Source organism: Pteronotus mesoamericanus, unplaced genomic scaffold (assembly GCF_021234165.1).
Source record: "Pteronotus mesoamericanus isolate MK-2021 breed Mesoamerican mustached bat unplaced genomic scaffold, CSHL_Meso_final scaffold_128, whole genome shotgun sequence".
NCBI lineage: Eukaryota > Metazoa > Chordata > Mammalia > Chiroptera > Mormoopidae > Pteronotus > Pteronotus mesoamericanus.
In genome coordinates, this window is record NW_026555305.1 from 2,522,198 (window position 1) to 2,532,871 (window position 10,674).

Below are 10,674 nucleotides of genomic sequence, written 5' to 3' on the forward strand. Positions count from 1 at the left end.
GCTCGCGCTGCAGCGCCCCTCCTCTCCCCGCCCCTCCAAATGGAGCGAGCGAGAGAGAGTAGGGGGACCAGGGAGGAGACCGGGGGTCCGGAGAGGGGGTCAGAGCAGAGACACCCAGAGGTACAGGGATCTGTAGACAGCAGACCCGGGCGGGAGGCAGAGACAGAGACCCGGAGTCAGAGAGGTACAGAGATGGAGCTGTGCACACCGGGAGACACAGAGACAAGCTAGAGAGAGGGAAGGAGATGGATGGGGAGCAGAAGGAAGAGGGGAAATGTTGGCACATGGAAAACTGAGACTCGGAGAAGGGGACAGCGAGGTGAGAGGCAGAGACGCGGGACAGAGACTCAGAGACGCAGAGACGCGAGGAGATGCGTACCCGACACCGGCAAAGAGAGACCAACCCCGGAACACATCCTGTCAGAGACTGAGACCTGCCACGGGAGGAGGGATGGACAGGGAGACACCAGTGAGAAGGCCTAGGGACCTAGGGGCCGCGGCGCAGCAGACGGCAGCCTGCAGGGTCGCGGTCTGAGCTGCCTCAGCCGGAGTGCCTCTGGGGAGAGTTCACGTCTGTCCCCGCGGCCAGGGAAGGTGGGGGTGGGGTGGGAGGGGCAAACTGGATCCTCCAACCCGCGGCTCCCCACCCGGACCCCTTGTTTGTCTCTCCCCTTTCCCCACCTGCTGACCCGCCTCCTCTTGAACCGAGATCCCCACCTCTTCTCTGCTTTCCGCTTCCCTGCCTCCCCAAAACGGCCCTCATTGCCCCCCCGCCCCCCTGTCTTTAGGGGTGCCCTTCCCTTTGCATTCAGACCGGTGGGGTCCGCCCCTGCCCACCCGCCACGTGACCCTTGGTCCCCCTCCGCAGCCACCTGCGGACCCCCCTCCGGCCCACAGCTCTGTGGGACCAGGGCTTTCTGATGCTCCTTCTGGGTCTCTACCCCTTTGTGGGTCTCTGCCCCCCTCCCTGGGCCCCTGCCCCTTCCCAAGCCTCCCTCTCCGGGCCTCCCCAGGTCCTGCTCCCTTCCTCCTCGTCTCTGCTGCCTCCAGGCTCCTCAGGAGTCCACACACCTGGCCCCACCCGGCCCGCCCAGCCCTGGCTCCCAATCCCAGCTGGCAGGGGCAGGAGGGAGTAGGGGCCACCAGAGATTGTGGCCAAGTGCTGAGCAGGGTGGCAGATGGGGGAGGGAGCTCTCAAGAGCAGGAGGACCGAGGGGGGTCTTCGGGGGGACCCCCTCCTCCAGCAGGCTCCCCGGATCTCTGTCCATCCATCTGTGTCTCTTAGGTTCTCTCAGGGCTGAGGGGGTTGGGGGCACAACTGGACCCCTGGCCCTGAGTTGCTGGGAACGCAAGGTGCAAGCAGTGAGGAGATTGGGGCTCAGGGGCCCCTTCCTCTCCACCTGGGGAGGAGGAAAGTGTCTCCTTGTGAGCAAGCGGGGGTGGGGCTCTGTGGGGGGGGTGTCACATGCTGGGTGAGAGTGTGTTTGCACGTGCGTGTGCACCTGCAAGTTTGCATGGCTGGGGGCTGTGATGTGTGCGGTTGTGTGTCCATGTGCAGCTGGCTTGGGCAGGTCCTGGCCCGTGTTCCTGAGCTGTGTGTGATCCCAGCATGTCACAATGTCTGAGATCATGCCTGGGTCTTGTGTGCTGTGGACTGAAACACACAGACACACATGGCTGTGTCCATGCAAAGCTGTGTATGTGTGTTCAGAGGAGGCTCCAAGGGGACCATCAGGATGACACTGGCTGTCCTTGAATGTTGTGCCTGGGACACTGTACGGATGTCCTGTTTTGTGCGTCATGTGTATAAGTTCCGCTGTGTGTCTGCGCATAGTTTTGTGTGAGCTAAGGGACGAACTTATCCGCCTATATCCTTGTGTCTGGACAGGCCTCTCTGTCCGTAGATGTGTGTCCCCTTCCCACCAGTAGGCGCTTCCCTGCATTGCATTGGGAGGTACGAGGCAGGAGCAGGACACTGTGGGTCCCTCCATGGCTAGAGGGGCCGTGCGTGTGCGTTTGCATCTGCGTGCGTTGCTGGGTTTGACGAACGTCTGTCACTGCTCCCCGCCCCCCAGTTATCGATGGCCTGGAGCTGTGTCCCCCTTGACGTGTGCCGTTGGAGGGACGGTGGGACTCTGTCAGCAGAGGGGAGGTTTGGCACAGAATGGGGACTGAGCAGCCACACTGCTGGCCCATACGGCTCTCCGGAGTCCATGGTTTGGCCGGCAGGTGGCGCCCTTGTGCGAGTCAGGAAACGGTGCCCCTGCCGGCAGATGGCTGCCGCCCAACCGGCCCACCGTGGGGAGGGCAGCCCCTCTTTGATTCTAGCCAGATGCCCTTGTGCGGGGCACAGCCTGCCCTACCATAGGTGGCAGCCCTCGGTGACTGAAGGGACCCACACCGCTGTGTGCACGTGTGGCACTGCTGTCAACTGTCTGTGTGCAGGTGAACCATTGCTCTGTGTGGGATTCAGTCATCTGTGCTCTCTGTTTGAAGCCCTGCTCCATCGCGTGGGAACTGCGGGGCTCGGGCAAGTGCTGGAACTTTGGTGTCCTCATTGGAAGTGTGTGTGTGTGTGTGTGTGTGTGAGAGAGAGAGACAGACAGACAGACAGACAGACAGACAGAGAGCGCACGCACACACACAGGCAGACACACAGGCTTCAAGTCCCTTGATTATTAGATCTACATAAGGGAAAGAAACAGTGTTTAGAGGGACTGAGGACCATAGGGATCTAAGCCAGCCGTTCTTGATGGGGACCATGGTGCCCCAGTGGCCACTGGCAATGCCTGGAGGCACCTGAAGCTGCCACAGCATCGTGGGGGAACATGAATGCTCCCCGTGTGCTGTGGATGCTGCTAAGCATCCGTCCCCAAAAGTCAGCTCTCTCTCTTCACACCTGCCTGGTCTACAAATTCAAATTCCCAACTTCAATCTCTCTCTCCTCTCCTCCCCCCACCCACATCCCTTTCCCCTGTCTCCCTCCATTCCCTCCCCCCCCCGCGCCCCCCCCCCCCCGCCCCACCGACCCATCCCAAACTCCTCTCCACGGGGCCCCTCCCACTCCCCTCTCAACCTGCGCGTCCTCCTCTCCCTCACCGCATCTCACCTCTTGCTCCACATCACCCACTCCTTCATCACATCTGTCTGATGTCTCCTCCCCAACCTTTCCTCCCATCCATCACTCCCGTTGATCCTTTCCATCCACCGGTATCATTTATCATTCTGTTCTCCTCTGGCCTGGTCTGGGCACGTTTCCATTGCCCCACCCCAAGACCGCCTGGTGGGACTGCCTCCCCGCTCCACCCATCCTGCCTGTCTCCCTCCATCTACCTTCCCTCGCCCCTCTTCCTCATCTTTTCGGGCCAGCCGTCTCCATATTTCCCCACCTCTGCACATCTCTCTCCCGCCCTCCGCTCCAGCCTCAGTTCTCCGCTCAGCCTGGCGGCCCCGTCGCACCTCCTACACGACCCATGCCGGCCCTCCTGCTCCTCGGGATCGTCCTGCTCCTGGCCTCGACCGCCGGCCAGGCCGCGGCACGCCCGTCCAACGCCACGAGCGCTGAGCCCCCGGGCCCGCTGCCCGCTCTGCTGGCGCACCTGCGGCGCCTGACGGGGGCCCTGACCGGCGGCGGGGGCGCTGCGGGCCCGGGCGCCAATAGCACGAGGACCAGCCCCGCCAGCGGGACGGGCGCGGCAGCACGGGCACCCCCTCCGGCGGAGCTCTGCCATGGCTACTACGACGTCATGGGCCAGTACGACGCCACCTTCAATTGCAGCACCGGCTCCTACCGCTTCTGCTGCGGCACCTGCCACTACCGCTTCTGCTGCGAGCACCGTCACATGCGCCTAGCGCAGGCCTCCTGCTCCAACTACGACACGCCACGCTGGGCCACGACGCCGCCACCACTGGCTGGGGGCGCCGGGGGCGTCGGGGGTGCGGGCGGGGGACCCGGGCCCGGCCAGGCCGGGTGGCTGGAAGGGGGCCGGGCAGGGGGCGCTGGGGTACGTGGGGGCGAGGGCCCCGGCGGCAGCACGGCCTACGTAGTGTGCGGGGTCATCAGCTTCGCCCTGGCCGTAGGCGTCGGCGCCAAAGTGGCCTTCAGCAAAGCGTCCCGTGCGCCCAGGGCGCACCGGGAGATCAACGTGCCCAGGTGTGTGCGTGCTCGGGCGGGAGGGTATGGAGCCTGGGGGCGGGGCCTGGGCAGTGGAAGGTGGAACCACGGGGGGCGGGACTACAGGGATGGGGGCGTGGTCAGAGACCAGGGCGGCTGCCACCCTCTAGAGCCTGGGAATATCTGGCTATTATGTGTCGGGGAGGCTCACGCCTCATTTATTCACCACATACCTAAATTCTGGAGCACTTTCTTCGGACCAGGAGCTGGGGAGACAGGAGTGAGCAAAATAAGGCCTCTGCCCCAGTGGTTAAGCCCGGCTTCCCGTCCCGGGGCTGCTGCCTGGGGCTGCTGCCTGGGGCTGTGTGACCCGGGGGAGCAATTCGCTTAAACTATCTGTGCCTCTGTTTCCTCGTCTGCACAATGGGGCTCTTAAACGTTCCCTACCCACTCGGACTGTCATGAAGATTAACTGGGTTGATTCATGTCGAGTCCTGACACACGGTAAGCCCTCAATAAATGTTGGCTACCATTATCAGAAAAGTTAGTAGCTAAGACAGGAAGCAAGTAAATACATACACATAACTGCTGTGAAGAAAATAAAGCAGAGTAAGGAGTTGGGGGGGAGGTGGCGCTGGTTTATATAAAGTGGCCAAGAAAGGCCTCTCTGAGCAGAATTGAAGGATAGGAGCAAACCAAGTAGATATCGGTGGGAAGGGCATTTCAGACAGAGGGAACAGTATGTGCAAAGGCCCTGAGGTGGAGCGTTTGCAGGACATCAAAGGAGCCGATACAGCTGGAGAGCAGTGGGAAGGAGGTAGACAGCAGCAGGTAGAGCCAGATTTACTCTAGGGTGATGGGGAACCCTCACAGCGCCCTGAGCTTAGGCTGTGTGGCAAGACAAGACTGCAAGGGACAAGGGCAGAAGCAGGAGACCAGTTAGGAGACCGTAGCAATAATCCAGGTGAGAGGTACCACCTGGTAGCAGCAGAGGTGGTGAGAAGTGGTCCAATCTGGGATACAGTTTGGAGATCGAATCCACAAGATTTCTGAGAAACACAAGGGAAAGAAAAAGAGAAGGCGAGGGCGAGTCTAAGCTTTGGGGCCTGTATAGCTGGGCGAATGGGGCACCCTTTATCCCCTGGGGAAGGCTGCAGAAGAGACAGGATCGAGCGCCCAGGGCAGGGTGGGTGGGGCCGCAGGGAGGGCGATGTGAGATCCAAATGTACTGGGAAGGGACCGGACGAGCCGGAAGTGTGGGCCCAGGAACCTCTGGGCTGACAGTGCTCAGATTCTATTAGCGAGAGGCGTGGCCAAAGGCGAGAAGCCCCGCCCAGCAGAGGTGACAGATTACCCCAAAGGTGAGAGAATAGGGAGGGGAAAGAAGCCCGGGCCTCCCTCTCCCACCCGCAGTGGCCAGGCCAGTGACCATCCTTCTGCCATTTCTAGGGCTCTGGTGGACATTCTGAGGCATCAGGCAGGACCAGGGAACCGCCCGGACCGGGCGCGAAGCAGCTCCTTGACCCCGGGGGTCGGGGTTTCTGACAGCATGACCCCAAGAACACCCAAGAACCTCTACAACACCATGAAGTCCTCCAATCTCGGTGAGTGTGACCTGGGCTGCGCCTCTGACCACGCCCCTCATCCCTGTAGCCCCACCCTCTCTGGGTGGCCCCACCTCTGACTGCCCAGGCCCCGCCCCCAACAGCAGTCTCCCTGCCTCCCCCGCAGTGAGAACGCCTTCCCTCCCTCACCCCTGTGGACCCACAGGGTGGGTGCCATGGAAGCCACGATGACTTAGTTTTAGACATTCTCGGGCCCTGCACGGGACGAACCCCATGTCAGACTACCCAGCAGCCAACGCACACCACACGTGCCTAACTACCGAATTAGAACTGGTCGGGGCCCAGGCTCCCCAGGCGGGCATTTTGGCTCTGCCCCTGGGTGATGTGGGGCAAGCCCGTGTCCTCGCCCATAAGATGAGAACCAGGCAGCACTCCCCTGATAGGGCTGTTGTGAAAGGCCTACAAACAAGGGAGCCCAACGCTGGGAGCCCTTATGGGCCCAGAAAAGGCACCGTGTAAATGTGAGCCGTTGTTGTTTTCCTCACATTCCATGGTGAGTTCCAGGAGAAGTCAGGGAGCTGGAACAGGCTGAAAGGGTCTCGTCTGGTTGGAGGAGGAAGGCTCCTCCAGGAAATGCAGCTTGAGCAGTGGCCGGGAGGGTGAGGGGAGGCGCTTGGGCTGGGGGGTTCTGGGGGGCTGGAGCAGGGTGGCTGAGGCCAGAGAGAGGGTGGGCACACACGAGTGCCAGGTTGAGCCTAGGAGCTCTGTCTCTGCCCTGAAGGCGGTGCGGCGCCATGGAGGGGTTTAGAGCAGAGTCAGAAGCCGGGGGGGGGGGGGGGGGGAAACTATCCTGTGTGAGGGGGAGAGGCTGGGATGATGACCCAGGCTGCGCAGGTCAGGCCCGAGCTGGGCTTGAGTACTGGTAACGAGAGAGAGACATTTGAGCTGGATCTTAAGGGATGAGTAGGAGTTCTTCAGGCAAAGAAGGGGAGGCAGGCATTCAAGACAGAGAATGGCATGTGCAAAGGTCCTGTGGCAGGACTGAGCTGGGCTCAGTCAGGCGCCAGAGCGAAGTGCAGCTCAGAGGAGGGTGGTAGGTGGGACTTCCCATATCAGCCAGGGGCCAAGTCATGCAGGCCTCAAACGCCACCGTCAGCTTGGACTGTCCCCGGTGGGTGATGGCAAGGCATGGGAAGCACATCAAGCAGCAGAGGGGCAGGGACAGGTGTGGGTGTTGGAGTACCATGACAGGGCTGACCTTGGACGTGATGGTCAATGGCCAGAAAGCTGGCTTGACAATCCAGGTGGGAGAGCCAAGGCAGGGCCGAGATTCAGGAGGCAGGCAGGACCAGAGCTGGGGACCAAGGGCATGGAAGTGGGGAGGCTTCCCTGAGACCCGGACAGCGGCGCCAGCTGGGAGCGGGCAACAGTGGTGACGCCACCTCCCTTCCTGCTCCCCGCAGATAACCTGCACCACAACTACCTGCACCTCAACATCAACAGCCCCAAGCACCACACCACTGCACTGGGTACGGACCAGGACTGGGCTGGGGACCACAGGGCTCCTTCCCTTCCCGCTCCTGAGTGAGCTCAGGCTGGGTGCCTGGGATAGAGCAGGTGTGAGACCCTGTGAGCCTGTCCTCACAGTCTAGCCAGGTAACGAAGCAAACCTCAGTTTCCCTATTTGGACACCGGAAGTGGTCATCTCTCTCCCACCTGCACTGGTGGGAAGAAGCAGGCATCTGCCCCCCAGCCTGGGGCATGGCACACAGTGGGTGCTGAGCAAGGGCCAGTTGCCCCTTGTCCCGTTACATGTCCTGAGCATGTCTCCTGACATGGGAGATGTGAGCAGAGGCAGCCTGGACAGCCAGTGGGAGCTTTGAGGGGGTAGAACCCCAGACACAACTCCTTAAGGGGCTGATGGCCTGGACCCCTGGGTCTGAGGGAGGAGGGGCCGGGGGCCTGGACGCCTGGGTCTGAGGGAGGAGGGGCCGGGGGCCTGGACCCCTGGGTCTGAGGGAGGAGGGGCCGGGGGCCTGGACTCCTGGGTCTGAGGGCGGAGGGGCCGGGGGCCTGGACTCCCAGGCCTGAGGGAGGAGGGGCTGGATTGATACCAGCTGTGCCCTCTGTCCCAGACTGGAGGGCTGGCCCACCACCCAGCCCCTCGTTGCATTACTCCACGCTGTCCTGCTCTCGGTCCTTCCACAACCTCTCTCATCTGCCCCCATCCTACGAGGCCGCTATGAAATCGGAACTGAACCGCTACTCCTCCCTCAAGAGGCTGGGTGAGTCCTGGGAAGGGAAGCAGCAGATGGATGAGGTGGGATCAGGGCCGGGGCCTGGGTTCAGGACCGTGGACAGTGACTCAACAGACCTCTAAAGGGGCGGCGGCGGTGTCCAACCTTTTGGCCTCTCTGCCACATTGGAAGAGGAGGAGTTGTCTTGGGCCACACTTAAATACACTAAATACTCCCTCAGGCTCTTCTCCAAGTTTGTTCCAGAATTGCCTGAAGTATTTTGTATCAAAATTACCTGGGGTGCTTTTTTAAGTGCAAATTCATGGTGTTGCGCCACCCCAAGATGTACTGTATGTATCAGGACTTGTACATGCAATTAACAGAAATACAATTTTCAGTGTGCGTGTGTGTGCACGCACACACAAAACAAAGGGAAGTAAGTGGCTTGACTGCGGGAAGGCTATGGATCACGAGCTGCAGGTGTGGCTGGATCCAGGCGCTCAAGAGCTATCCCCAGGATTCTACAACCCTCAGCTTTGCTGAACAGTGGGCTGGCTTCGTGTTCAGGCAGATTGCCCCCTTGTGGTGGCAAAGAGTGACTGGAGAATTTTCAGGCTGCCATTCAACCCACAGAAAGGAGTCTCTTCCAGTGATCCCAGTAACAATCCCAGACCTGGGTCCCCTCGATCCAAATAACATCACATATTCATTCACCCCTGAGCCAATCGCTGTGACTCTGATTGGACATTTCTGGCTCAGTGGCCTACCCCTGGCAGTGGCGTGTTCTTCAAACATTTTAAACTGAGAGCCACAGTAAGAAATGCTTTTGATATTATGGACCATGAGATCTATGTATATTTGCATATTTTTAAATACAGAAAAGCTTTGGAAGTTGTTACTAAGGACATTTTTGGAAGCATTTATCTCGGTCTGTTGAGATCTTGCTTCCAGGAGTACCCTCTGGCTCAAATAAATTTTTTATTAAAATTCTACTTATAAAAAAAGAAAAGAAAATTCTATTTATAAAAGAACGCTTTCAAACATATCCAAGAGGAGAGAAAATTGACACATGAACTCCCATGTTCCCACCGTCCAACTTTAACAGTGAGCAACGTTTTGTAACCTATTCTCCCTACATCCCATCTTTTGGTGGATTATTTTTAAACAAATTGCAGGGATTATGTTACTTCAACCCATTAATATTTCAATAACACATAACTAAAAAAATGTGTGAACCAGTATTCACCCTTATTCCCTTCTCATGGAGATGCCTTCTGGTAAATAGAATTTTCTGTGCTGTTTCATTTTTATTTTATTTTTTTATTGTTCAACTACATTTGTCTCTGTTGCCGTTTCATCTTTCAAAGTGCCGGTCACTACCCACAAAACAGACTTCACACACCACGCATGGGTCGCATCTCCAAGTTTGAAAAACAGATGAAAGAGAGCAAAAATGCTGCCTTGGAAGCAAGCGTTGTGCTCTACTCCCAAAAGAAAAGATATTCCGAGGCAAAAGAAAAAAAGGAAACGACCCCCACCCCACCCCCGGCACCTGCCCAGCATGGCAGGAGGGGTCTGGGAGTCCGGGGGGCCTGGGGGCCGCATGGCTAGCCTGATTGGACTAAATTGTGCCCCTGCCAGGCTGGGCGACGCCTGGGGTCCCCGGCCGGGTGTGGGTCCAGCCCCGATGTAGGAGGTAGGGAAGCCCGGGGAGGAGGAAGGTTCTAGGCTGGCTGGGTCTAACCTCTGTGCCTTTCCCCCTCTCCCCAGCCGAGAAGGACCTGGACGAAGCCTACCTGAAGCGCTGGCACCTGGGGGAGATGCCCCGCGGGACGCTGCCGCTGCACACGCTGCAGAGGCCGGGCACCGGGGGCGGCTACCGCATGGATGCCTGGGGCGGTCCCGAGGAGCTGGGCCTGGCGCCCGCGCCCAACCCGCGGCGGGTCATGTCCCAGGAGCACCTGCTGGGTGACGGGGGCCGGGCCCGCTACGAGTTCACGCTGCCGCGCGCGCGCCTCGTCTCGCAGGAGCACCTGCTCCTGTCCTCACCCGAGGCCCTGCGCCAGAGCCGCGAGCACCTACTGTCACCCCCGCGCAGCCCCGCGCTGCCCCCGGAGCCTGCCTCCCGCGCCGGCCTGGCTGCTTCCCACTCCAACCTGCTGCTGGGGCCCGGGGGGCCCCCCACGCCGCTGCACGCGCTGCCCCCGACGCCCGGCCTGCACGCGCACCACCACCACGGCCTGCACGGCTCTCCGCAGCCCGCCTGGATGGCAGACGCCGGCGGGGGCGGGGGCACGCTGGCCCGCAGGCCGCCCTTCCAGCGCCAGGGCACGCTGGAGCAGCTGCAGTTCATCCCTGGCCATCACCTGCCCCAGCACCTGCGCACCGCCAGCAAGAACGAGGTGACTGTCTGAGGCCAGGCCCCGGGCTTGGGGGCTGCGGCCTCGCCGGGCCCCGTCTCAGCCTGGATCCCCCAACACACTCCAGCGGCCTGGGACCCAGATGGGCCTGTGGCCCGGAGGGCGGGGCTGCCTCTGAGGACACTGCATTGAATGAAATTTTCACCAGAGCCTAGGCCTTCCTCCCGAATGTTACAGCGGAGAGATCCCTCCTCCTGTGTCCCTGTTTGAGGCCTGGCCTCCTTCCCATGACGTCATCACGGAGGGAGAGGCCTGCCTGCCGGGTTATCACTAACCACAGCATCAACCCAGGGACTGACCCTTCCCCTGAGGTCATCGCTAGGGGCCATGTCCCATGA

General features: G+C 60.4%; 1 protein-coding gene across 2 annotated transcripts; it reads left to right on the plus strand.

Annotated features, from left to right (window-relative positions):
- Positions 1-3,458: 3,458 nt before the first annotated feature.
- On the plus strand, positions 3,459-10,330 carry SHISA7 (shisa family member 7). Of its 2 annotated transcripts, XM_054588200.1 has the most exons (5): positions 3,459-4,153; positions 5,564-5,718; positions 7,143-7,208; positions 7,815-7,964; positions 9,687-10,330. In XM_054588200.1, exons 1-5 carry the CDS (start codon positions 3,474-3,476, stop codon positions 10,328-10,330), a joined length of 1,695 nt encoding a protein of 564 aa, XP_054444175.1. In that variant the 5' UTR covers positions 3,459-3,473. The 2 variants fall into 2 exon arrangements, with proteins under 2 accessions (XP_054444175.1, XP_054444174.1); XM_054588199.1 differs by lacking the exon at positions 7,143-7,208 and having other exon boundaries at positions 3,474-4,153.
- Positions 10,331-10,674: the final 344 nt, after the last annotated feature.